Source organism: Crassostrea angulata, chromosome 2 (genome assembly GCF_025612915.1).
Source record: "Crassostrea angulata isolate pt1a10 chromosome 2, ASM2561291v2, whole genome shotgun sequence".
In the NCBI taxonomy this organism is placed as follows: Eukaryota; Metazoa; Mollusca; class Bivalvia; order Ostreida; family Ostreidae; genus Magallana; species Magallana angulata.
In genome coordinates this window covers 77,989,513-78,016,922 of record NC_069112.1, presented here as the reverse complement: position 1 = coordinate 78,016,922, position 27,410 = coordinate 77,989,513, and the positions used below count along the sequence as shown (strand labels likewise).

General features: G+C 34.8%; 1 protein-coding gene across 2 annotated transcripts; it reads left to right on the top strand.

Moving 5' to 3' along the window:
* The first annotated feature begins 2,982 nt into the window (after positions 1–2,982).
* Positions 2,983–26,610, top strand: LOC128170970 (uncharacterized). Of its 2 annotated transcripts, XM_052836737.1 has the most exons (5): positions 2,983–3,100; positions 16,696–18,414; positions 20,219–21,145; positions 21,734–21,816; positions 26,032–26,610. In XM_052836737.1, exons 2-4 carry the CDS (start codon positions 16,728–16,730, stop codon positions 21,799–21,801), a joined length of 2,682 nt encoding a protein of 893 aa, XP_052692697.1. In that variant the 5' UTR covers positions 2,983–3,100; positions 16,696–16,727; the 3' UTR covers positions 21,802–21,816; positions 26,032–26,610. The 2 variants fall into 2 exon arrangements, with proteins under 2 accessions (XP_052692697.1, XP_052692696.1); XM_052836736.1 differs by lacking the exon at positions 26,032–26,610 and having other exon boundaries at positions 21,734–23,300.
* The last annotated feature ends 800 nt before the right edge of the window (positions 26,611–27,410 follow it).

Sequence of the window (27,410 nt, the reverse complement as noted above, 5' to 3'; positions counted from 1 at the left end):
TAAATGATTCACTTACATTTCAAGTGCAGTTTTGAATTGCGTTATGATAATGACAATTCAATACCTTCACAGAAAAAGACAATCTTCCGTGTTTTGTTTATGTACTCTGACACAATACTAAATGATGGAGGCATTCAAGAGTGGTTTTTAACACCATTACGTCCTGTATACTGAAATTCAGTGTCTACAACAAACACATAAAGTAGTTTAAAACAGTTCATTTCAGAAAGAGAAAAAGAGAAAGAACGGGTGGGAGGGGGAGAAAAGAGAACAAGAAATATATATAAATAAATGTGTCGAGACATAAAGAAAAATAAGATATTAGACGATATATACTATAGACATATATAAAAAAAAAGATATCGTGGATAGATGTATGATAATAAAAAGATATCGAGAGGAATGAATAAGCAAAGCAGAAAAGAAAAAAAAACGAGAGAGGAGAGAGAAAAGGGGAACTTTAATCGATGATAAATAGTTTAAAACCCAATAGAAAAAAAGGTCAAATGGAAATTTAAAGTATCAGAGCTGGATCCGAATACTTTTGTAGCGCGGACTGTATCGCAATGTTATCAAACAGTTTTAATCAAAACCCTTTTTGCTATAAGAGCGCTCTACACATATTTATAAAATCTTTCTGAGATAGCATTACATTTACACGCGGGAATGACAATTACGAAACATTCAAACCAGAATACAATTTTGTAATTAAGTATCTATACTTATATATGTGCATGACCTCTGTTATCAAGTTATTTGAACATATGCATGAAAACCAACAAATAAATCAGTCATAGTTTTCTTTATTCTATTGTCGATAATTGGTAATTTATCGGGGAAGTTAAATTAACTTGAACAATTTTGATTTTTAACTTTAAATTATATTTGTTGGAGAAAATTTAGCTTAAAGAATCAATTATACACAAATAAGGGTGACTGCCCACTGAAAGATAATATATTAGTTTATTTTGAATGATGTAAAAAATAAATAATCCAATAAACCACCCCATATAATATGATGATATAGGAAACAAACAGTGTTAAGGGATAAATGTACATCAAAACTAAATGCACACACTATCAAACTGAATCCTGTCAACGAAATGCATGTAAATATTTTCTCTTTATTGCATGGTATTTATTTCTTACCTTATAGCGCATCTTCGCTAGCCAGGGTTTTCGGTCCACTTTGCTCCCCATAAACCCTTGGCAGATTTCATTACGGAAACTCGGTGATGTGGTGGCGCTATCTAGCGAGCAACTTGAGTTGCGCCCCTTGCATATTTACATTTTAATCAAATTAAACAACAGGTTATATACACACTACGGCATTAATACAACTTGAAAACATGTTGACTACCGAATATCGGAACATAATTAACGATGCTATTAAATACGAATTAAGTTATAACCTAGGGAAAGCACGGACTATTTTATTTATAGTGTTTTGTAGGACCTGTACCGGGATTGAAAAAGTCGCCGATTTATATGAAAGCTTTCATGCCATAAAATCAGGTATCGTTGTCGTGAATATTGCTGACAAAAGAAATTAAATAAAACAGAGCTCACTGAACCTTTAAAAGCAATAACCATAAGCAGGAACGTATATACTAACGAGATAGGCAACTTCTACATTCGCCATGTTTACTTCCCATGCTATCACGCGAGCCTTGACAAGTTTGTAGAACTATGGTCAATCCCAGTAAAATATATAGGTTTTTAAAGCGATCTGGTTAGACCATCGTTGGGTAGGCACTGTACTCGAGAACTTGTGTCTCAACTTGTTAAAAGCACCGAATGTTTTACCAAAGATCATACATGTGTTTTCTTTTAAAGTTTATATATATGTAACAGGTTTATCCGTTCACATAAAGAAGAAATCAACACTCCTGTTAGGGTTCGATTAACGGGCTTTTATTACACCAGTTATATAAATAGATTGATTTGACCCAAGAAGAGATGTAATTTGTCAAAAACGTCTGTACACCTTTATTACAGTCCGCTCTCTTCAAACTCTTGACAAAGATTAAACTAAAACCCAAAGAACTTTTGGAGGGAAATCGACCAACCAGTAGACAAACAAGAAACAAACTAAAACACCAATGAGATTAAAAGACACAACTTAACTTTGACCAAAATATAATTACTGCCCTAAAGGCAACTCTGGACCTTTCTACAAATTAAGTTGTCATGAATGAATGCACACTAATGTATTTTAAGATCAATAAAATAATTATAGAAGATGCTTATAGCGCCACATAGAGGTTTATAAATGATGACCTATAAACATGCTTTAAATATACAGGTCAGTAACATACCCATCATTATTGTTTTTCTTTTTGGTTATTTGGTTTCTCGGAATGCCACGATGTTTCAGGTAGATGTGGAAGGGTCAACGGTGGAAACGGAACTGGAGCTCCAGCGGGTGGTTTTGGGATGTTGGAATATATACCATGTGACATCAGGGTAGACTCGGGTTAGAGGTCATAAATAAAAATTAGCATACGTTGGGAGAATACTATATATGTTTAAACTACAGTACAAAACGAAATAAACCGAACAAAGCGAAACGAAACCAATCGAAACATAACCCAATAATCAAAACAAAACGAAATATAGAGACAGATTTAGCAATATTGCACGCACGTGGCATCGTATTTGATAGGGGGCAGCTTCATCCCAAAAATCTTGGCAATGAAATACCCACCCATCCCCACAAAAAAAAAAATATCAAAATCATCAGAAATCCTATTCCGTCTGTGTGTGTGTGTGTGGGGGGGGGAGGGGGGGGGGGGCTTTTGCGTCACATTTCACAATTCCTGGATCTACCACCAACACTGTTCAGCAATGTTTGGATCCAACACTCCTCCCATCACAATTGGTAACGGTGTTTAATCAGTTTCATTTAAAGGACATCAGAGACCCCACTCCAATCCTCGGGTCTAGATTGGTTGATGCCGAAACGACCATACACCGTTTTGACGCCTGATATAAGGAAGTCGAAGGGAAGAAATTTTCTATCCAAAATGTGATGATACTGACCGAGGGTTTAGACAGAGACCTTAATGTTTTCCTACATTAAAGAAAAAGAAAGATGAAGGTTTGTTTTAGACCGTATATATGTATAACGTGATATTTTGTGTTGTCATAAATGAGTGAACAAGAATTGGAGAGTTTCGAATTTCCTCAGTAATTGTCAATATGTAGAAGTATGAATGCATGTTCGTTCGCCCTAAAAGGCGTTCTCACTTGACGCCGTTCGCCCTATTTTTTATTTACTCACCTGAGCCAAAGGCTCAATTAAGCTTTTCTGATCACAATTTGTCCGTTGTCTGTCGTTGTCGTCGTCGTCGTTGTTGTCGTCGTCGTTGTTGTAAACTTTTCACATTTTCATCTTCTTCTCAAGAACAACTGGGCATATTTCAACCAAATTTGGCACAAAGCACCACTAGGTGAAGAGAATTCAAGTTTGTTCAAATGAAGTGACACGCCCTTTTTAAAGGGGAGATAATTGCGAATTATTGAAAATTTGTTGGTATTTTTCAAAAATCTTCTTCTCAAAAACTATGCGGCCTAAAAAGCTGAAACTTGTGTGTAGGCATCATTAGGTAGTGTAGATTCAAGTTTCTTCAAATCATGGTCCCCGGGGGTAGGGTGGGGCCACAATAGGGGAATCATATTTAATATAGGAATATATAGAGAAAATCTTTAAAAATCTTCTTCTCAAAACCTTTTCGGCCAGAAAAGCTCAAATTAAAACGAAAGCATCCTCAGGAAGTGTAGATTCAAGTTTGTTCAAATCATGGTCCCTGGGGGTAGGGTGGGGCCACAATTGGGGGATCAAGTTTTACATAGGAATATATAGAGAAAATCTTTAAAAATCTTCTTATCGAAAACTATTAGGCCAGAAAAGCTCAAATTAAAATGGAAGCATCGTCAGGTAGTGTAGATTCAAGTTTGTTCAAATCATGGTCTCTGGGGGTAGGGTGGGGCCACAATTTGGGGATTAAATTTTACCAAGGAATATATAGAGAAAATCTTTAAAAATCTTCTTCTCAAAAACTATGCGGCCTGAAAAACTTACCCTTGTGTGGTGGCATCATTAGGTAGTGTAGATTCAAGTTTGTTCAAATCATAGTTCCCGGGGGTAGGGTGGGGCCACAATTGGGGGATCAAGTTTTACATAAGAATATACAGAAAAAATCATAAAAATCTTTTTCTCAAAAACTATTAGGCCAGGAAAGCTCAAATTAAAATGGAAACATCCTCAGGTAGTGAAGATTCACGTTTGTTCAAATTATAGTTCCCGGGTGTAGGTTGGGCCCACAATTGAGGAATCAAGTTTTACATAGAAATATGTAGAGAAAATCTTTAAAAATCTTCTTCTCAAAAACTATTAGCCCAAGAAAGCTCAAATTTGATTGGAAGCATCCTCAGGTAGTGTAGAATCAAGTTTGTTCAAATCATGGTCCCCGGGGGTAGGGCGGGGCCACAAAGGGGGATGAATTTTTATATATAGAGAAAATCTTTAAAAGTTTTCTCCTCAAAACTATTAGGCCAGGAAAGCCTTAAATTTGAGTGTAAGCATCCCCAGATCATATAGATTCAATTTTGTTTAAATAATAGTCCAGGGGTAGGGTGAGGCCACAATGGGGGGGGGGGGTGAATATTTACTGAGGAATTTATAGAGAAAATCTTTGAAAATCTTCTTTTTAACCAGAAAAGCTTAAACTTGTGTAGAGGTATCCTTGGGTAGTGTAAATTTAAGTTTGCAAAATCACAGTCCCTAGTGGTAGGGCGGGACCGTGATGGCGGTTTGAATTTTTACATAGGAATATAAAGAGAAAATCTTCAAAAATATTCTGGGAAAGTTTTCGGTCCAAAACTCAGTACTTAGTGTGAAAGCACAAGTTATGCAGATTTAAGTTTGATGAAACCATGATTCCCTAGAGAAAAGTGGGGCCACGAAATGGGGGGGGGGGGGGTATATAGGAATAGAGAAAAATCTGTTTACAGGAACAACAACAAAAGGGCTTTGGTATTTACCAAAAAATAAGAGGTGGATAAAAATTGCAGATTTTCAATTTTTTTTAGCAAGATCTAGTGATCTACTGTACTTAGTTGTCAAGATATTTTGATACTGTAATGCTAATTTGATCAGAATTAAGGCAATTGTTGCTCAGGTGAGCGATGTGGCCCCTGGGCCTCTTGTTCGTTCTTGGTCTGTTCGCCCAAGGTCCGTTCGCCTTATTTTAATTCAGAATTAATATAGTTGTATCTTCAGTGGTAAACACTGGTAAATTTAGGATTTGAAATGGGCATATGAAACTCTTACATAGGGACAGAGTTATACGGCACGGCATTACATGTGTATAAGTGATGCATTTTGAAGTGCTGAGAAATTTACAAAACTTTAAGAAGGCTATCAGTTATTGGGAAGACAGTAGCATTGGTTGATATCTGGTAATTAGATATTAAGCCTTCCAAGTAAATGTTCAGATTATCAGGAAATCATTTAGACTTCGTAAACAGATCTTCTGCATTATGGCAGTAATTAGGTCGCAGGATTTTACTCTAGTCTCTTCCAAGTTATTGCTTCCATCACTTTTTGATCATTTTAAATAAAAATACACATACCTGTGAAAGAAATACAATTGAAATCGATGAAAGGGAATATATCCAAGATATCTTGGAAATGTTTACATCTTTTCTCCATTCGGTATACACTCGGAATACATCGCGCAATTTTTTAACGTTTTCATCCGGGCTTAATTATTTGTGATGCCATGCAAAATCTCCGTAGACTTTCAATTTTGGGATGTGTATTGAAACCTGAAGCGGTAGAGGGGGCGTTTCAAAACAGATAATCTGGACATGAACGTTGTTTGAGCACAAAGGTATTTACTATTATTGAAATATCAAGCAAAAAGTGGTGGAAGCAAAAACTCGGGACAGAGTATAATACCCATAAATACACAAGATGTCAGTAACATATTACCCAGAATTTTGCTTATAAAATATTGCAAATATTTTATCTTTGAAATGAAGTACTGTGGAATCATCAGAATTCGTAGTGGCTCTATTTTCGTGGTATTCGTGGTTAGCCCTCCCCACGAATTTAAATCCTCAATGAAAACAATTTTAGAAAGAGTTATCTTTGTTGCTGAAACAGTAACCGACGCATCCACAAAATTACACCCCCACGAATCAGAAAAAAAGTCATAATCCACGAAAATTAGCCCCCTCGAATTTAAATGATTCCTCAGTATGATAATTCCGCATCATATAGATTTGGTTCCCTTTTCCAAATTTGTTTTTATTTTTTTTTATTTACTATTTTTGAAAAAAAATATATTTTTTTTAATCTATGTCTGTGGGTTACCTTGATTTAAAAAAAATGTAAATCAACATGTCTCAATCATGTGAAAAAAAATAAAGTCTTCTTATTTTCCTGACCACTGTAAAATTTCAAATCAAAAATTTAAATTTGGAAATCAACATAATAAAATTTTTAAAAAATTAGAATCTTCATAATTCTGAAAATTCCCCTATTTTTGTGTCTTCATTTTACTCTTGGTTAGTTTCGAAGAACATCATGTGAGCTGTTAAACTTTAATTTAAGGAGTGAACAGTAGATTTTGCTATTATTAAAACAGAAGATTTTGATGATATATTAAGGTATCTTAAATTTTTCCACTTTGACAAAAAATGTCGATAATTTTCCTAATGGAAAGGGACCTGGTCCCTGTACAAAAAAAAAAAAAGCTGTGACAGCCTTAAAAGGGGCACTTAAGTAAAGGGTTTTTTTTAAGGGATATGCACCGTATCTAAGCCTGACCTGTGTAACAAAACAAGATTATTGAACTATAAATGGTTTGCTTTTGGGATAATTGGGGTGCTGGCCACTTCGCCAAAAAACTATTACCCCCATGCAAGAGCACTGCAACTATTTTTGGAGCGCCCAAAGTACATCTCACGAGTGCCCCTAATGTTCGATCCTGGTTTTAATTTTTTTTTCGAGTACTCAAAATGGTTAACATGGTTGATATTTTTCACAGGTGCCCCAAAATCACTTTCACTTTTAACATTAAAAAGAATTATTATCGCATTAGTTTTGTCGTGCTTATACTACTGATATTTTATACAAAAATACTGAAAACAAACAATTTATACGTACATTACATACGGTGTATACTAGTTAATGGTGTCCTTTTGCCTTCAAAAAATTTACTTAAATTGTAAATATGCAAGGGGCGCAACTCAAGTTGCTCACTAGATAGCTCAACAGCGTCACTGAGTTTTCGTAATGAGATCTGCCAAGGGTTTATGGGGTGCGGAGTGGACTGAAAACCCTTGGCTAGCGAAGATAAGGTTGACCTACTTGATGTAATCGCATGGGCGCAGGTAAATAATGACATTTAATCAGAAATAGTTTAAAGAAAAATCCTTTGTTATGTCATATGCATTGAGGTTCTTGCTTGGGCTTGAAATAGAAATTTTGTTTATTAAAGATATTGTTTTTAAACCATTTCATCAAATCACCAAAAGAAGGCACATTTTTACTAATTAAAAGCAATTTACATAAAATTCGGGTATATCCGTCTGATTTCCAAAGATGATTAACATTGGTACTTATATTCTCTACCAATTTTACGTAAAATATTTTAAAATTGTATTGATCTTTCATCTGCGCCAAGCTGTTTTTACATGCATTAAAATGTCTTCATTCAATTATTTACATACAGCAGGGAGAGTCTAAAATTGAAACCAATAATTTATAAAAAGTCTTTTTACTTGAAGGGAAGCTTTGAATAAGCCAATTATTTGATACTGATTATTAATATGAATAAATTCTATAGTCTAGCATAAACGTCAGCATCTATACTAGTATACAGGAAATAAACGGTTTTATTACTGTTTTAATATCATTCACTTTTTATGTTACGATACGTTCCCCGAGAACTATCGAATGGAATGCAGATCATGACGTCAAAGTTGATTATGACGTCATATTGTATGAAGTACAGAAAAAGAATTTTTACACAACATGAACAAAGTAAAAATGGCTTAAGAGACATATATGCTACTTCGTATTATATCATTGGGAGTGAAATGATATTAGAATTTTCTTCGTTTAGCGATGTACAGGCTTTGTATTGAATAAAAGGGGAGATTACTCGAAATATCAACAGCAGCTCTTCCTAGGTCACAAAAAATCATTTTTTTTTAACTTTGTACTTGTGTAATCAATATTTTGCTATGATTTTGATGATATTAATGTCTATACGTTATGTATGTCCAAAATTGTGTTGAAACCGTTTTCTTTTATGGTCTAATTTGACATAGAATTCGTGTTATCTTTTCTGATCACCAGTTGTCCGCCGGTGTAATGAAGAATAATGACCCCCGTAGAATAATGACCGGGGGTCATCTTTCTACGTAGAATAATGACCCCCCTAGCTGAAGAATAATTGGATTTTTCTGAAGAAAAAAGACCCAGGGGTTATTTTTCTTTATGTTAAACATGAAGAAAAATGACCCCCATAAAAAAATGACCCCCCCCCCCCCGTAAACATGAATAGAAATTGGTTACCCCGTATCCAAGACATGACTTTGAAATTACTTAATTGTTCACTCTGTTCAACTGATTTTGCAGTTACAAACACCGAACATGTAAATAAATCGCTGTATATAGTTGTTCATATCCGTAGCAAGCACACGCAAAACACTCTGACATTGCCACAAATTGAATGTTAAAAGTTACGTTACTTCTCTCGTCGGCATACGGCGGGAAAAAGACGCAAACAAAGAACATTTCATACACAATGAGGATATTGTGTGATAATTAACGAACAATAATCATGAAAGAATAATTGTTGTAATGATATAAGTAATATTCATTGGTGAATGAATTGTCAATCGAAGAATGATACATGTATATATCTTTATGGAAAAAGACTAAGGGGCAGTAACGTAGGAATATGAATACTTCTTATTGACATTTCTTGGGGAAAGTGAGTTTAAAAAAAATCATTCTGCGTTAGTTTTGTTTTCTTCTACGTAAAACATGACCATCAATATTCTTAACATTTGTTGTAATGTTGTTTTGTGATCATGAATAGACTTTATTCTTTTGGAGCAAATTTGTGAAGAGTACCTGACTATAGTAAATCTAAATAGATAATAAACACTGATCGATTATATAAGAAAAGATTGTTTCTAAAAGCGTTGATAAGAGGTTAGGGCCCATGTTAGGGGTTTATATCCCGCTGGATTTTGATCACACGATCTTTATTGTATCCAAAGTTACCAATGCTCATACAAGCTATTGAATCAATAACCGTCACACAGGTACCTGGTATATAAACCCTTCAATTTCGTTACACCCGATTGCACATCTGAAACTCGTGGCCGACGTGTAGTGTTCCTTTCGTTGTCTTTGGATTTTTATGCATTTAATTGTTATTTATGTGCACATTATGTCTGTAAATAATGCAATGACCAGTTCATTTGATGTTAGTACTCTCCTGGTTTGAAAAAAAGTGCGTAAAACTTGACAATTGCATCGTGACCGAGTAACATGGCGAGGCAAGATGTACGTCCACACAGGTGAGACCTCTACAGCGATATACTTTGAACTATTAAGAGGTCTATGGCTTATATAGGGGTGTAGGAAGAGCGGTGCTGAAAGAGAAATATGGCGGACAGTGCCTATTTACGAGCGGTGTTCAGCTTTAGCTAAACAAAAGTATGCCGATGATAAAGTAAAATATATTTTGTATACGAGTACTCTCAGTACTTTGACAATTTTCCTTAATGGCCGTTAACCTCTACTGGCGTAATGGCTGCTGTCAGTGCCTTCTAACTTCAGCTTGGTTATAATGCCTAACAGTGGAGTAAACTTTTCATAATTTTGGTTTCATCAATAATTCTGGGTGATGAACTTGTATACCCAGCAGTTTGTATTGTGGAAATCCTCAATGCAAGTATAATTCATGAACAATATGAAAAATATAGAAGATGCAACGGCGAAGCGCGAAGATGCGAAGACGAAAGTGCTAAGTTGCGAAGGCGAAGAAGTGATACTACTATTGCTTCTTCGCCTTTGCAACTTCGCACTCTCGCCTTTTTAGCTCACCGAGACGAAGTCAATGGGAGCATATGCTATACCCCTGGCGTCGGCGTCCGGAGCTGGTTAAAGTTTTAGTTGAGCTCCTGTATCTATGCTACATGTATTACTTGTCCTCTCTTCACCAAAATTACATGAATGATGCATCTGGACCTACTGAATCTGGTTCCTAGCTTTCAGATGCTGGAAGAGGTTTAGGTTTTTGGAGTAGGTTAAAGTTTTTTGTTGCTGCAGGTGCCCTTTAATAGCAATATCTAAGTTACTGCTGGTCTGTACTTCATCAAACTTGCATGGATGGTGTGTGATACTGATGCACCAAACAGGCTTGAGTGCTGAATCTGAGCTATAGGTTTCGGATCATTGAGGAGGTTAAGGTTTTTGGAGCAGGTTAAAGTTTTTGTTGCAGGTGCCCTCTAGTAATTATATCTTAGTTACTACTGGTCCTAACTTCTTTAAACTTGTATGGATGGTGCGTCTTATAATACTGATGCACCTGACAGGCTTGAATGCTGAATCAGAGCTATAGGTTTATGATTCTTGATGAGGTTTAGTTTTTTTGGAACAGGTCACATGTTTTATAGATGATAGCTTGCATAGTTGATTTAACTATATTGTAAATGAAACGTAGAGGTTGCTTTGGATGCAGAGTCTGATCTCCATTATCAAGGATGCTAGAGAAATCTCCTACCTCACTCAAACCTGCTTGATAGATAGATGTGGTTGTTGTTAAATGATGTAACATGCTTCCTATGATATAGTATTGTATGATTTGAAACACTATTGTTTAATAGGATGCAATATAATATCATATGTTATATAGTAAAACGTTATATGATACAATAAAATATTGTATCAATTTTTTTTTTATATTTTATGATATGATATTGTATAGTAATATTGTTATGTATAGTATTGATTTTTATGATACAATATTATAAAATATCGTATCATACGATATTGTATAATATGATTTTGGTTTATATGATATATTATCATATCACATGAAATTGTATTTAATGATATTTTAATATATATTATTGTATCATATGACACAAGGTGTATAATATGATTGTATTATATATATATTTTACTTTATCCCATGATATTGTATCATTTGATTTGATACAATGTTGTATTAAATTATATTGTACTATATAATACAATATTATATTATGTATCAAATATGATACAGTATCATACAATACAATATCATACTATAATATTTACATTCACTTTCTTTCCCTCTATTAAATTGCATTGGTTGATTTGAGTGATATTTACGCACAACACAGAAGACCCAATCACCAAATCTGGTGCGTATGAATACATTTAGTATTCCTTCAGTATTTCTCGAAGAACAGGAACTGACTCTTATCGCGACTTCAAACCTGATAACGACCTGTTATTTTACTTACGCTGATAAATATTTCATTGATGTAAATATATTTTGACAGTTAAATATATTTATTGATTAATTTCTTAGTTTACCAAGAGCAAATTCATTAAATTACACAAAGAAAAATAAAATTGTGTTATTAAAATTTAAAACACTGTGCACTTTTTTTGTCAGCATAGTTCGGCTGTTCCAATGGCCATTCCGTTTATTTCGCATAACTCGTTGAATAAGACAGAGCTTTTAAAAAACAAATCATATTTGCGGGAAGGAAATACATGTTTAAAAAAAGTAAATATAAGCATTGATTCATTATTTTTTGAAAGATGAGGTCTTATAACTGCAACGATGAGTGAAAACAAACGTGTATGCACACACCGTTGCAGTTATGAGACCACATCTTTCAAAAAATAATGATTCAATGCTTAATTACACAATATACTATCATATGTGTCAATGTTATGATGTATTATAGCAATATGATACTTGTATTTTTTCATATAATACTATATTATATTATGTTTTATGATATTCTATTATTTGATCAAATACAATTATAATGTATAACATAATACAATGTCATATCATACGTTACAATATCATATCTCACAATTTTTTACGATATTTTATGGTTTTATTTGATATATATTGTAAGTATGATAGGATGCAAGTTTAATTTTAATATACCTGTATTTTATTGATTAACATATGAACATATGATTATCATACAATTTTTTAACAGATGATATACGATATTGTGTCAAAACAGAATCCATGAATATCCAAGATCATAAAGAATGTTTTTCGTACTAGACTCTTGTTGCAAAAGCAACAAAAATGTCTTCCGTTTTGATAAACATGAATCAATTTAACCGTAGACATTGCTTCTCTTACATAGAGAAAAAAGTTTATATGATAAGTTTTGTAAATGATATATCCAGACGTTCCTTCCATGTAAAACAACGAGATTGAATAAGAAATCAATTTTTGAAGTACTCTCTGTGACGACCGGAAGTAATGCCGAACTAAACAAAACAGGTTATAAAGTTTGGTTGTTAAAAATATGATTTATTTGAATCCTTCCGGTGAAAACCGGAAGTGGCAGTTGACAAAATAAAACCCGCTAAACATATCATCAATCAAATGTCTATCATTCATAAAAGCTTTGTGTTTCATTCACTTACAGTGACAAAATTCTTGCGGGCATCACATTTGTAAAAGGGAAAGCTACACAGAGATATTTGAGATATCTCACCGGAAGGAACAGTTATTTGAAAATTTAACATTATAAAGATGACACATCTAAGATTGTATACTGATATATTCATTCCATGTAAAAGAAATAAATAAAGAAAAAACATATTATTTGTAGTGCTTCCGGTGACAACCGGAAGTTACGCCGAACAAAATAAAATAGTTTAAAAAAATGTACATATATAGGTCTATCATCCCACAAAGTTTGATTCTCATTTATGAGATCTCGTCGAAAAAGGGTTTTTTGTCTCGGGACAGGAAACGGACAAACGGAAGCGTTCAATGTAAATTGTATTAAATATTTCTTGTATACTTGTCTTTAGTACATTATTGTTCATCGAAGTCACAACAAATATCAATGAAAAACAGTTAAACTGATAAAAAGTTCGATTTGTTTGAACTCCTCTTGTGTGGACCGGAAGTGACGGAAGACAAAATGAAACCGGTTAAACATATCTTCAATATAATGTCTATCAGTCATGAACGTTTTGCGCTTTGATCCTTTATAGATTCTGAGAACTTGTTTGTACAAAATGAGTTTCAAAAAAGCTACCTGAGATATTTGAGATATCTCACCGGAAGTAGAATTTTTTTTTGATTTAACATTGCATTGATAACGTATGTATAGATTTATACTTATATATTTATTCTATGGCAAAAGAATTTAATGCGTAAAGATAGTTATTTTTGAAGAGCTTCCGGTGACGACCGGAAGTTACGCCGAACAAAACAGAATAGTGTTAACACATGTACATACATAGGTCTATCATCCCACAAAGTTTTATTGTTCAAGTTCAAACATTACAATCACTATAAGGTCTTCCGTTGGAACCGGAAGACCTTAATAATATGATAAAGGTGGTCTCATAAAGGTGATGCCTCATAGAGGTGATGCCTCGTCTCGGTGAGCTTTGTAATCTGTGATTACCTATGTTTTATAATTGCGGAGCTCTCCATCGTTTAAAGGGTTCCGATGCATATTTTGGAATTTTTTTTTACAAAATTAATAAAATTAAATTATCCAGGGGGATAGGATCCAGGGGGATAGGACTCCCTCTCCCGTTTTACTGCGTAAAATTATTAATATTGAATTTTCCGGGGGCGGACCCCCTCCCCCCCTCTGGATCCATGCATGAGCAAGGAGTGTCGCATAATGAAATTAGAATGTTACTATGTTTGGTTCACGGTAAACAGACGGCTGGTAAGTGACAGGAGTCTAGAAGTGCATATGTACACATTATGGCGGACATTAAATTTTGTGTGGAGTAGATAATGATTAGGCATAGCCAGCACTGATAAACATATTTGTTACATGTACACATTTAAATATTTATAAACATTCATAGTAAGCGCGATGGCCTAGCGCATGCGTACCAATAATAGCATGGATTAATCGGAAAACCTTGGAAAGTACGGTGCTGTATTAAATTCTATGTAATCGACCGAGACTTGCTGAATGCAATCAAAAAAGCGAAGGCGAAAGTGCGAAGGCCAGAGTGCAAAGTTGGGAAGGTGCGATAGTAGTATCGCTCCTTCGCCTTCGCACCTTCGCACTTTAGGCATCACATCTTTGCGCTTCGTCGTCGCATCTTCGCACATTTGCTCCTTCGCCTTCGCACTATCACTATAGGTCGAAGTGGCTTTATCGGAACACCATAGATATATGTAAATGTAATTGTTAAGATGACAACCATACTCCGATGCAATATCTTGTTATAACGGAAGGATTTTTATTTTCTAAGATATACCCCTTCTTTCACTTTAAGTTTATTTGAAAATGAATTATAATTTCTGTTACTTTCTATAACCTGCAGCAGTAAAAATTAAAATAGTGTAAAGACTATTTCACAAATAATAAAAAAAATATACTGAAAAACTTTAATCTACAAGGGGGTCATTATTCTACAGGGGTCACTTTTCTTCATGTGGAGTGTGCTCATTTTCATGAAAATGACACTTATTCTTCAGGCAAAGGGGTCATTTTTCTACGTAGAATAATGACCGGGGGATCATTTTTCTGCGTAGAATAATGACCGGAGGGTCATTATTCTACGTAGAAAAATGACCCCCGGTCATTATTCTACGGGGGTCATTATTCTTCATTACACCGGCCGTCTGTCTGTGAAAAAGTCATGTCCGATCCATATCTTTCTTATGGAGAAACATTATAAGTTCCTACTTCACATAAAATATTGCTTATTACAGTATTACCTTGACCCAAGGTCATTTGGACAAGTTTAAGGTCATTGTTTGTAAAAATACTTAATTCCTGTCTGTGTCACATGTCTTGTATGTAAGGAAATAAATAGAACGTAAAATTGGACACAAAACTTGCTCCTGTCTCACATAAAATTAATTATTAAATTATCATCCCCGTCCCTCTGAATATGGCCTGCTCCGATGCATTTTATCTTTTTAGCTAACCTGAGCTGAAAGCTCAAGTGAGCTTTTCTGATCAAAATTTGTACATTGTCTGTCGTCGTCGTCGCGTCGTCGTGTTGTTGTTGTAAACTTTTCACATTTTTCATCTTTTCTCCAGAACCACTTGGCAGATTTCAACTAAACTTGGCACAAAGCATCACTGGGTGAAGGGAATTGAAGTTTCTTCAAATAAGGGCCACACCTTCTTTAAAGGGGAGATAATTTAGAATTGTTGAAAATTTGTTGGTATTCTAAAAAAATCTTCTTCTCAAAAACTTTATGCCAGAAAAGCTGTAACTTGTATGGAAGCATCCTCAGGTAGTGTAGATTTAAGTTTGTTCAAATCATGGTACCCGGGGGTAAGGCCCGGGCCACAACGGGGGGGAGGGGGGATTTTTACATAGGAATATATAGAGAAAATCTTTAAAAATCTTCTTCTCAAAATCTCTTGGGCCAGAAAAGCTCAAATTTGAGTGGGAGCATACTGAGATATTGTTGATTCAAGTTTGTTAAAATCATGGTCACCAGGGGTAGGTTGAGGCCACAATGGGGGGATGAATTTTTACATAGGAATATATAAAGAAAATCTTTCAAAATCTTCTCCTTTAAAATTATTAGTCCAGGAAAGCTTCAATTTAAGTGGAAACATCCTCAGATAGTGAAGATTCAAATTTGTTCAGATCATGGTCCCCGGGGGTTGGGTGGGGCCACAATATGGGATGATTTTTTTCATAGGAATGTATAGAGAAAATCTTTAGAAATCTTCTTTTCAAAATCTATTGACCAGAAAAGCTCAAACTTGTGTGGAGGCATCTTTAAATAGAGTAGATTCAAGTTTGTTTAAATCATTGTCCCCAACAACAAAAGGGCTTGGTATTTACCATATTAATATTGTTGATCAGGTGAGTGATGTGGCCCTTGGGCCTCTTTTTTTTTAAATTGTGTGGAGAAAATTTGTCGAAAAAAAAATCGGGCTCGGTATACCAAAATTTCAAAACATATAATAGCTGCTTGACATGTGGATTATCACTTGATTCCAGTCATGTTTGTTATCATAAAGATGCAAATGTCTTCATGCATTAACGGTTAAGTTGAAATAAAATGGAATTTAAAGAATAGAAATTGGTTTGTGTACTCATATTAGCATTAACAATTTAAATAAAACCCAGAAGAGTTGTTAGCGATAGAACATGGACGGTTTAATAGATAGCATCCATCATTTTTTATTATAGAAAATATTTGAGTTATTATTTTTTTCTTAGCGGGGGGGGGGGGGGGTTATTTGTGACCTTGCTTGCTCACAGTACCTCTAGTTTTAAACTGATAGCATAAAAAATTCAATGTTTTGAAACTACTTAGGTAAAGTACAATTAGTACATTTGCAGTGATACAATGTGCAATGATTAGAAAGTTGCATTTAGAGGCATTAAAAGATCACAGAATTTATTGAAAAAACACGGTAGAGTGTAAATATAACCTTTTATTTTCCATTTAACAGGTTGTGATTTAATGGACTAGACCCTCCACATCATGGACATAGCAAGCTCCCCGTATAGAGTATATCACTGTTTTAAGTGCCCGGGGGACACAGAATACCATTGTGTATCGTGTCCATGTGATCTGTGTCCCCAGTGTAAAGAGAACCATGTAAAAGATCTCCAAACAATAGACCATGATGTTGTGTCACACCGTGATCAAATCAACTACATCCCAACACAAGAAATCTGTGTGAGACATCCTAGCCAAGTTTATATAAAGTACTGTGAACCTTGTCAACTCCCTGTCTGTTTCCACTGCAGGAAGCATAGAAATCACAGACAACTAGATGTTAGAACAGCCTTTAGAACAAAACAACAACAACACAGGGGAACCATTCACACCATCAGAAGTGAGGCTCTCTTTTACATACCTGTTTTCCTGCCACAAATCAAAGCTGATTTTAAGACCTGTCGCACAAAATTCTCCCTCTGTCAATTAGAGATGTTAGCAAAGGCTCAGAAACTGAAGGATCTCATTGATAAAGTGCTGTATGATCTATTGAACAATGTGTTTTGTGACTTTAATTTCAAACACAGATGTTTAAAACAGATGATAGAAATGAGCAGACATATTGTCAGCATACAGAGATATATACACAGATATGAACAATCACCATTCATAGTCAGTGCACTACAATTCCTCTCCTCCATAAAGACAACCCTCCCCCAGATACATCTTACACTACACACCAGCCAGCTCTCCATGACTGAGTCACTCAACAAGGAGGATGTGATGGAGTCACTGAGTGTAATCCAAATCACAGAGAGAGGAAACCGATGCGTCGAAAACCAGTGTCTGCTGAAAATGATGTCGAGTGCTGAGCTCCATCAATCTCTCACAGTGACAGGTGTTGGTCATTGTGATCATATTACCTATGTGACATCAGACCGGATCTGGGTCAGTGGTTTTGTAAATGATTTCATCTTGACAAACAAAGCAGGTGTCTCTTTACATCGTGTGGAGGATTCACGTTGTGGTTCAGGATTACACACAGTGAACAGTGAGAGTGAACTGATTTATATAAATAGGACTTATAACATCAACAAATTGTCAAAGGATTTGAAAACAACCACCACATTTATAAAGAGAACAGACTCTACATGGATACCACGGTGTGTGCACTGGTCCCCATCCACTGGAGACCTACTGGTCGCAATGTATGGAAAGAAACCAGAGACAGGCAAGGTAGGGAACTATGATACAGGGACAGGCAAGGTAACCCGGTACAACCAGAGCGGACAACTGACACATACCGTTCAATACGACAACTCAGGACTGGAACTTTATAATAAACCTAACTTTATAACAGAGAACAACAATGGGGATGTCGTGGTGTCCAACTATATAAATTATAAGTCTGGTGCAATAGTGGTGACAGAGCGTGAAGGAAGACATCGTTTCTCCTACACAGGACCTCCATCGGGATCATTACAACGGCCACATGGAATCTGTACTGACGCGCTGTCACACATCCTGGTGTGTGATGGTACAACCCACACAGTACAGATGATAGACAGGGACGGTCAGTTCCTGTCACATCTACTGATAAGACCATCAGGAATATTCACACCGCGCAGCCTGAGTTATGATGTCAACACTCACCGTCTCTGGGTCGGATCAATGTCCAACAACACAGTGGTTATATACAGGTATATCACCAGACAGAACGCTTTGACAGGTAAGTCTGAGTCATTATCATTATAAATTGCATATTGAGGAACCATTGTACATATACATCAAGACCAAAAAATTTAGGGAGTTTTCACTTGCAGAAAAATAGGAGGAAGTTTGAGAAATCGTTTATTTGATTATGTTAACAATGCTATTCACAAATAATTAGCAACAACAGAATTTGCCTTTTGCCAGGCGGCTCAATGTGTGACATAAAAAATGTATAGTCTTTAGGTTGGTGCTAAACCCTTCACATCGTTAACAATGGCATTTATGTTTTATTTCAAAAAATGTCTGGGAAAAAATCTTTGAACATGTACTCTGAGTGCACATTTAATTTACTTTCTTGTTTTGCTTATTTTATACATGTAATTTCTAAGTATAAACGATCTGTCGAGTGTCGACTCCAAACTTGCCCTGTATTAGGTCTTCGTCCGTCGTCGTGCGTTAACAATTTTACATTTTTAACTTCTTCTTGAAAACTACCGGGCCAATCATTACCATTTTTTGTGTGAAGCATCTCTATGGTAAGAATAATCTAAATTGTGAAATGGCTCTACCATCCCTGGGGTGCCACGGGCGGGGCCAAATATGAAAAAAAGCCAAATTTTCAAAAATCTTCTTCTCTACTCCCACACATGTGAGGAAAAATCTGGTTGCATAGTTATGATGTTCATGAAGCCCTCTACCAAAATTGTGAAATTCATGGCCTTTAGTTCATGGGTTCAGGCTCTAGTGTGGGGCCAATATGGCCATATAGTAAAAATGTATTAAATCTTAGAAAATCTTCTTCTCTACTCCCTTATATATATGTTAAAAACTAAATGCATGATTACGATGTCCATGAGACCCTCTATCAAAATTGTGAAATTCGTGACCCCTGGGACAGGGGTTCAGGCTCTAGGGTGGGGCCAATATGGCCATACAGTAAAAATGTATTAAATCTTAGAAAATCTTCTTCTCTACTCCTATATATATTTGTTAAAAGCTAAATGCTTGGTTATAATGTCCATGAAGCCCTCTACCAAAATTGTAAAATTCTTGACCCCTTTGTGAGGGGTTCAGGCTCTAGGGTGGGGCCAATATGGCCATATTGTAAAAATGTTTTAAATCTTAAAAAATCTTCTTCTCTACTCCCACACATGTGGGCCAAAAACTGAATAAATGGTTATTGGTTATGATGTCCACTAACTCCTCTCCATAAATTGTGAAATTCTTGGCCCCTGGGTCAGGGGTTCAGGACATGAGGTGGGGGGGGGGGGGGGGGGGCAAGATGGCAATTTAGTGTTAATGCATATAATGTTTAGACATTTTCTTCTCTATTCTCACACACCTGTATTAAAAACTGAATTATATTCACATCTGTATTAAAAACCTCTACTGAAATTTTAATTTTCATGTCCCCTGGAGTATGGGTTTTTTATTTGAATATATATATTTATTCGAAAAGTACCTGTTCTTGCAATTTTCATTTTTTTTTATGTTGAATTTAACTTTTCATTTTTGACTTTGCGCAGCATGTCAAATTTATGATCTAGCATGCTTTCATTTCACTTACTTTATCAAAAACAATATTTAATTTCAAAATATAATTTTAACATTTAATGCAAATTACTTGAACATTTTGTGGCGCAAATTTCATCTTCCTGTGTCTTTGATTTACTGAATAACGCCACTTGGCTATTTTGGTATCATACTTGTAATGCTTCAATGAAAATATAAAATTAATGAAAAATACATAAAACAAATAGAATTATATAGTTTTAACTTGAAACAATACATGATAAACTGATTATATTTGATGTGTGTAGATCTGAATCCAACCACTGCTGGTGTAATGGAGTCACTGAGTGAAATCCCAACCACAGGGACAGAAAAACCACAGCAAGGAAACCAGTGTCTGCTGAAACTGATGTCTCCCCCCGAGTTGCTACACTCTCTTACATTGACAGGTGTTGGTGGTTGTTTTCATATTTCTTGCTTGACATCAGGCCGGATTTGGATCAGTGATATAAAAAAAAATCTCATTTTGACAGACACAACAGGTGTCCCTCTACATCGTGTGGAGGATTCATGTAGTGGTTTAGGATTGCACACAATGAATAGTGAGAGTGAACTGATTTATATAGATAGGAATTATAACATCAGCAAACTGTCAAAGGATTTGAAAACAACCTCCACATTTATAGAGAGAACAGACTTGTCACGTATACCATGGTGTGTGTACTGGTCCCCATCCACTGGGGATGTACTGGTTGGGTATGGTAATAGAAAGGAACCAGGGACAGGCAAGGTAACCCGGTACAACCAGAGTGGACAACTCACACATACCGTACAATATGACAACACAGGACTGAAACTGTATAGTAAACCTAACTATATAACAGAGAACAACAATGGGGATGTCGTGGTGACTGACTTATGTGCTGTAGTGGTGACAGAGCGTGGAGGAAGACATCGTTTCTCCTACACAGGACATCCATCAGGATCAGGACTACAGCCATGTGGAATCTGTACTGACGCGCTGTCACAAATCCTGGTGTGTGATGCAACAACCGACACAGTACAGATGTTAGACATGGACGGTCAGTTCCTTTCACATCTACTGACAAAATCACAAGAAAAGGGTAAACCGCGCGGCCTGAGTTATGATGTCAACACTCACCGTCTCTTGGTTGGATCAGACAACAAGAAGCTGTGTGTCTACAGGTATATCACCAGACAGGACGCTCTGACTGGTAAGTCTGAGTCATTATCATTCACATTAATTAGATATAGATAACTAAGACACACAGTCCGTGTTAAATATCAGTCAATAAGATACATGTAAGACATGTTTATATATGTGATTGTGTGTCAATAAAAATATCTCACTGTGACAGGATTTATATTACATGTAGCTAAATATACCAGATTTAACAAAAATGATTTTATCTCAAATTAAATGTCGCTTTAAAATGTATAACTTGTTTCATTGCCATTTTTATTATTTTTAAGCATATTATGCATAATATATTATAATGCAATTCAGAAGTAACTGGTAAGAATAATAGTACATAATTACATGAATTACACAGTGTCTTGTAATTAATGACAAATTCTATTGGTAATGCAGTTTTTAGTTATTAAGTGAATGTTTAAAACCGTGGTATTTTAACAAGTTTATTAGACAGATATATATCTAGGTGCCTAAAAATGTAATAAGGTTATTAGAATCAATTGTTTTGTTTGCTTTCTTTTGTAATAGAAGCATGTGTAATGAATATCAATATTATTGATAGGATATAGTATAATCAAACTAACAGTAAATTAATAACTTGTTGTAGATGAAAACAAATCCCGGCCAGATGAGTATGCCTTGTTCAGCTTAACACCAGCTGTAGAATGGAGATAGTTTGGATATTAACAGGTTGTAAATGATTCTGTACAAATGTTTGTCACTTTCTTGAACATTTGCAGCTGAAATATTTACATGGACATCATCCAAACAAGGGCCCATGTTGCTATATTTGGAATAAAATGCAACATTAATAGTTAAATGTAAACTTACAATAACTAAACCATGTAAATAATGAATATCACTCAAAGATCATCATAAATGTATATTCAATAATTATTGAAAATAATTGGGAGATGGATATTTATTAAATGTTAAACTGTTTTTGATTATCATATTAAAACTGTATGTTCTCAATATTGATCTGAATTTAATTAATGAATGTTCTAGAAATCATAATCTTAAAGCTGAACATAACTCGTAAAGAGGCACTGTCCGTTAATTTCTCTTTCATCATTGATGTCCCTACAACCCTTGCAGGTGTCACTATAGTATTGCATTGAAGGTTCACGTCAAAATATGGCTGAGGCAAAATAATTTCCAATTTTTCCTTTGAATTTGGAGTGTTTTCGCTCAAGACAGGTGCTGATCTTTTTATGAGATGAAAAACAATGTGTAAGAGGTCTAACTATCCCACTTTTGTAATAATGCGAGGTCATTTGCATTTTTGATGCGTATTGTTTCCGGAGGGGGACGAAAAGGCCAGGGCTTAAATTTCAAGCACATGTGTAACTTCGAGGTAAAAAGTCTCACGCATTGCTGGATGCACATGTGTATTTTGATAGAAAATTGTAAGTGAGGCTTTGTTTAAAAAGATGTCAAGAGGATTTTTTCCAGAAGTTCGTTTTGAATTTTTAATCTGAATGTAAAATTGTGCAATATTGGTAAGAATATATAGTAATATTTAATACTGTAGTGCAACCTACAGTACCGATCAGACCCAACCTAACATAAATTAAACCCCAACTTAACCCTGGGTTTACTTCGGGTTCACTAGAGTGGACCCAGAGTAAACACAGAGTAAACATAAAGTAAACCCAGTGTAGACACAGAGGGTAAACCAGTTAGAAGTATTCCCCTTAAAACAGACACTAACTGTGTATTCGGAATAAACAAGGGGCAGAAATTACAGGCAGTAGGATGGTAAGATAAAAGACGGGTCACCTACACTTCAGTGCGAACTATTGAACTCACAAGCAATATCCAAGTAAACCCAAAGTAAACCCCGAGTAAACTCGTAGTAAACTCCGAGTGGAGTCAGTGGACCCAAACTTTCAAAAAGTAAACCCAGAGTAAACCCAAAAAGTAAACCCGGGGTTTAGTTGGGGTTTACTTTGCTGTTAGGGTGGGTGTGATCGGTACTGTATATAAGGGACAGACCTCTACAGTATTTTACTGTAGAGGTCTCACCTTTGTGGACGTACATCGTGCCTCGCCGTCTTACTCGGTCCGATGACATTATCAAATTTTACGCACTTTTTTCTAGCCAGGAGAATACTAACATCAAATAAATTAGTCAATGCATCATTTACAAACAGAATATGCACATAGAAAAACTCAAAGACAACGAAAGGAATACTACATGTCGGCCACGAGTTTCAGATGTGCAATCGGGTGTAACGAAATTGAAGGGTTTATATACCAAGTACCTGTGTGACGGTTATTGATTCAATAGCTTGTATGAGCTTTGGTAACTTTGGATACAATAAAGATCGTGTGATCAAAATCCAGCGGGATATAAACCCCTAACATGGGCCCTAACCTCTTATCAACGCTTTTAGAAACAATCTTTTCTTATATAATCGATCAGTGTTTATTATCTATTTAGATTTACTATAGTCAGGTACTCTTCACAAATTTGCTCCAAAAGAATAAAGTCTATTCATGATCACAAAACAACATTACAACAAATGTTAAGAATATTGATGGTCATGTTTTACGTAGAAGAAAACAAAACTAACGCAGAATGATTTTTTTTAAACTCACTTTCCCCAAAAAATGTCAATAAGAAGTATTCATATTCCTACGTTACTGCCCCTTAGTCTTTTTCCATAAAGATATATACATGTATCATTCTTCGATTGACAATTCATTCACCAATGAATATTACTTATATCATTACAACAATTATTCTTTCATGATTATTGTTCGTTAATTATCACACAATATCCTCATTGTGTATGAAATTTTCTTTGTTTGCGTCTTTTTCCCGCCGTATGCCGACGAGAGAAGTAACGTAACTTTTAACATTCAATTTTTGGCAATGTCAGAGTGTTTTGCGTGTGCTTGCTACGGATATGAACAACTATATACAGCGATTTATTTACATGTTCGGTGTTTGTAACTGCAAAATCAGTTGAACAGAGTGAACAATTAAGTAATTTCAAAGTCATGTCTTGGGTACGGGGTAACCAATTTCTATTCATGTTTACGGGGGGGGGGGGGGTCATTTTTTTTATGGGGGTCATTTTTCTTCATGTTTAACATAAAGAAAAATAACCCCTGGGTCTTTTTTCTTCAGAAAAATCCAATTATTCTTCAGCTAGGGGGGTCATTATTCTACGTAGAAAGATGACCCCCGGTCATTATTCTACGGGGGTCATTATTCTTCATTACACCGGCGGACAACTGGTGATCAGAAAAGATAACACGAATTCTATGTCAAATTAGACCATAAAAGAAAACGGTTTCAACACAATTTTGGACATACATAACGTATAGACATTAATATCATCAAAATCATAGCAAAATATTGATTACACAAGTACAAAGTTAAAAAAAAATGATTTTTTGTGACCTAGGAAGAGCTGCTGTTGATATTTCGAGTAATCTTCCCTTTTATTCAATACAAAGCCTGTACATCGCTAAACGAAGAAAATTCTAATATCATTTCACTCCCAATGATATAATACGAAGTAGCATATATGTCTCTTAAGCCATTTTTACTTTGTTCATGTTGTGTAAAAATTCATTTGTCTGTACTTCATACAATATGACGTCATAATCAACTTTGACGTCATGATCTGCATTCCATTCGATAGTTCTCGGGGATATATTTTATCATCGGCATACTTTAGTTTAGCTAAAGCTGAACACTGCTCGTAAATAGGCACTGCCCGCCATATTTCTCTTTCAGCACCGCTCTTCCTACACCCCTTTATAAGCCATAGCCCTCTTAATAGTTCAAAGTTTATCGCTGTAGAGGTCTCACCTGTGTGGACGTACATCTTGCCTCGCCATGTTACTCGGTCACGATGAAATTGTCAAGTTTTACGCACTTTTTTCAAACGAGGAGAGTACTAACATCAAATGAACTGGTCATTGCATTATTTACAGACATAATATGCACAGAAATAACAATTAAATGCATTAAAATCCAAAGACAACGAAAGGAACACTACACGTCGGCCACGAGTTTCAGATGTGCAATCGGGTGTAACGAAATTGAAGGGTTTATATACCATGTACATGTGTGATGGTGCCTATTTACGGGCAGTGTTCAGCTTTAACCATCGTTATAAAGAACTGTGAATGCTAACGCTTGCTTCCCGCCTACATTTTACATCTAAATATTTCGAAAAAAATTTCAGGTGTTCAAAAACAAGGCTATTAACTAAACAGTATAATCAAATCCTTATTAATTCTTCTTAAAATAAAATTTCTACTAGTAATTTTTAAAACAAAATTGCTTTCGGGAAATCGATTTTTTTTTCATTAAAATCGGTCTATGTGAGTTAGAAATATACTATATAGCGACCGATATGTGCATAAAAACTAAATTATCATATGTTTACGTTGTATATTAAAGTAAATTTTCATTTTAAACCATATTTGTTACGGTACAAAGCAAAATGCTTTTTCGGAATGAATTTTTGTCTGTAGACATATGTCCTCCCTGATTAAAACAACAAACCCTTTTGGGTTAATATGCTATTTAACAATATATAAAACCCCTCAAAAGGAATTCTTGTTTCACCGGGGGGGGGGGGGTGTTTTAAAATAAAAATTGTTTTCCGTTAGTTTCAATTATGAAATGAACTATTTTAAACCAAAATACTATTTGTTTTTTGTTTGACCAATCATTTATATTTAATGAAAAATATACATAAATATTTACATTATTATAAAAAAATTAATTTAATTAGACTATTATTAAAAAAGAATTTTTTGTTCGGCGGCTAAACAATGCTATCGTTTGCAGTCCTTTGAAAATCTATTTGTATTTTTTTTTATTTGCAAGTCATTTTGGCTTTAGATTAAATCATTAGTTGATTTTGTTTATTGCAGATAGCCATTTAATCTACAGCTAAGATTTGATGAAGACAAGCTTTAATGCAAACTTCTTCACTTTGCTATTGTGTAACCCACAATTCCATAGAGTTCACCGAAGAATGATATAAAACTTCCTGAGAAATAACCACTATTTATTTCAGGAATGTGACATATATCTGAACCAATTGTGCATTGTACATACAGTTTAGATAGGAAATGCAGGCCAACTACTATTGAGACCAGTTATGGATTTAAACTGTGTGCTGTCGTTTGTGTTAAAAAAAAATACGAGGGAAAAAATTCAAATGGCACTTACAGACTAAAGTTATCTGTGATGTTAACAAAAATCGAACGAACAACATGTTTATATCCTGTGCTAATAATGTTGCTTACAGAGGATTGGCAGAAAGTTTTCATTGAAGTGACCATTTATCTGACCGCCTATGTGTAAATCATAAATGCTGACAATACCACATTCACTGTTCTCGGAGTAAATTATGAGAGAAAGATTCCATGAATGGATTAAGATAGAACTGAGTTATACTTTGTTTTATTAACCGATTGTATATTTTCCATAAACGTACATGTACTTTATAGTGAAAAGTTACAATAATTTCTTATTAACATTATCTAAGACAATATAACGTTAGATCATTAATCTCTGTCTGAATTTAGATTAATTATCGTTTGCTGGTATATACATATACTCTGTTGTATAGTGAACCCAGAGTAATACATAGTGATGGTTAAAATATGTCTGACGTCATTGTGCCGAGTATAGGTAAAAATGCAGCCTCCCCTATATTTTTTTACTACTGCATGGAAGAGTATGTACATATGTTGAAGGCAATTATCTGAGCCATGGTTTAGAAGTAATTTGATGTAATTAGAAAAAATTGATAATCTATAAAATGGACAGTAGTTAGTGGGATATTTTAATACTGTTTCATATAATGTTTTTATTATTATAGGGAAATAAATTATATCATTATTAATGAAGAATTTAACTATTTTTAAAGCTGTATAAAGTTATTAGTCAAGGAAACTGATGAAGTGATCCTTTAGGGCATTCATGTAAATAAAATTCAAAATAATTGATATGATTGTAGTGTTTTGGCAATTTTAAAATTGTTTTTATTATATTAAATTCTCTTTTTTACATATTTTTACAAAGTAAGCTAATTATGATAATATTTATGGGAGTTTGTCCAATTTTAACAAGCTTAACAAAAAAAAAATCATATTCCTATGGGATTAATTTTCTGACATGGAGTTGCATGTATCCATGTACTATTTTAGTGAAGAAAATTTGACACAACTAATTGCATCTGTCAAGACTCCAATTAAAAATATATTCAAAGTTGTATTCACAAAAGAGCTTTGATAGGCTATTT

Coding starts and splice junctions, on each gene's coding strand:
- LOC128170970 (XM_052836737.1), top strand. CDS start 16,728: ATGGACATAGCAAGCTCCCCGTATAGAGTATATCACTGTTTTAAGTGC. Junction 18,415..20,218: donor CAGACAGAACGCTTTGACAG/GTAAGTCTGAGT, acceptor TGATGTGTGTAG/ATCTGAATCCAACCACTGCT. Junction 21,146..21,733: donor CAGACAGGACGCTCTGACTG/GTAAGTCTGAGT, acceptor AACTTGTTGTAG/ATGAAAACAAATCCCGGCCA.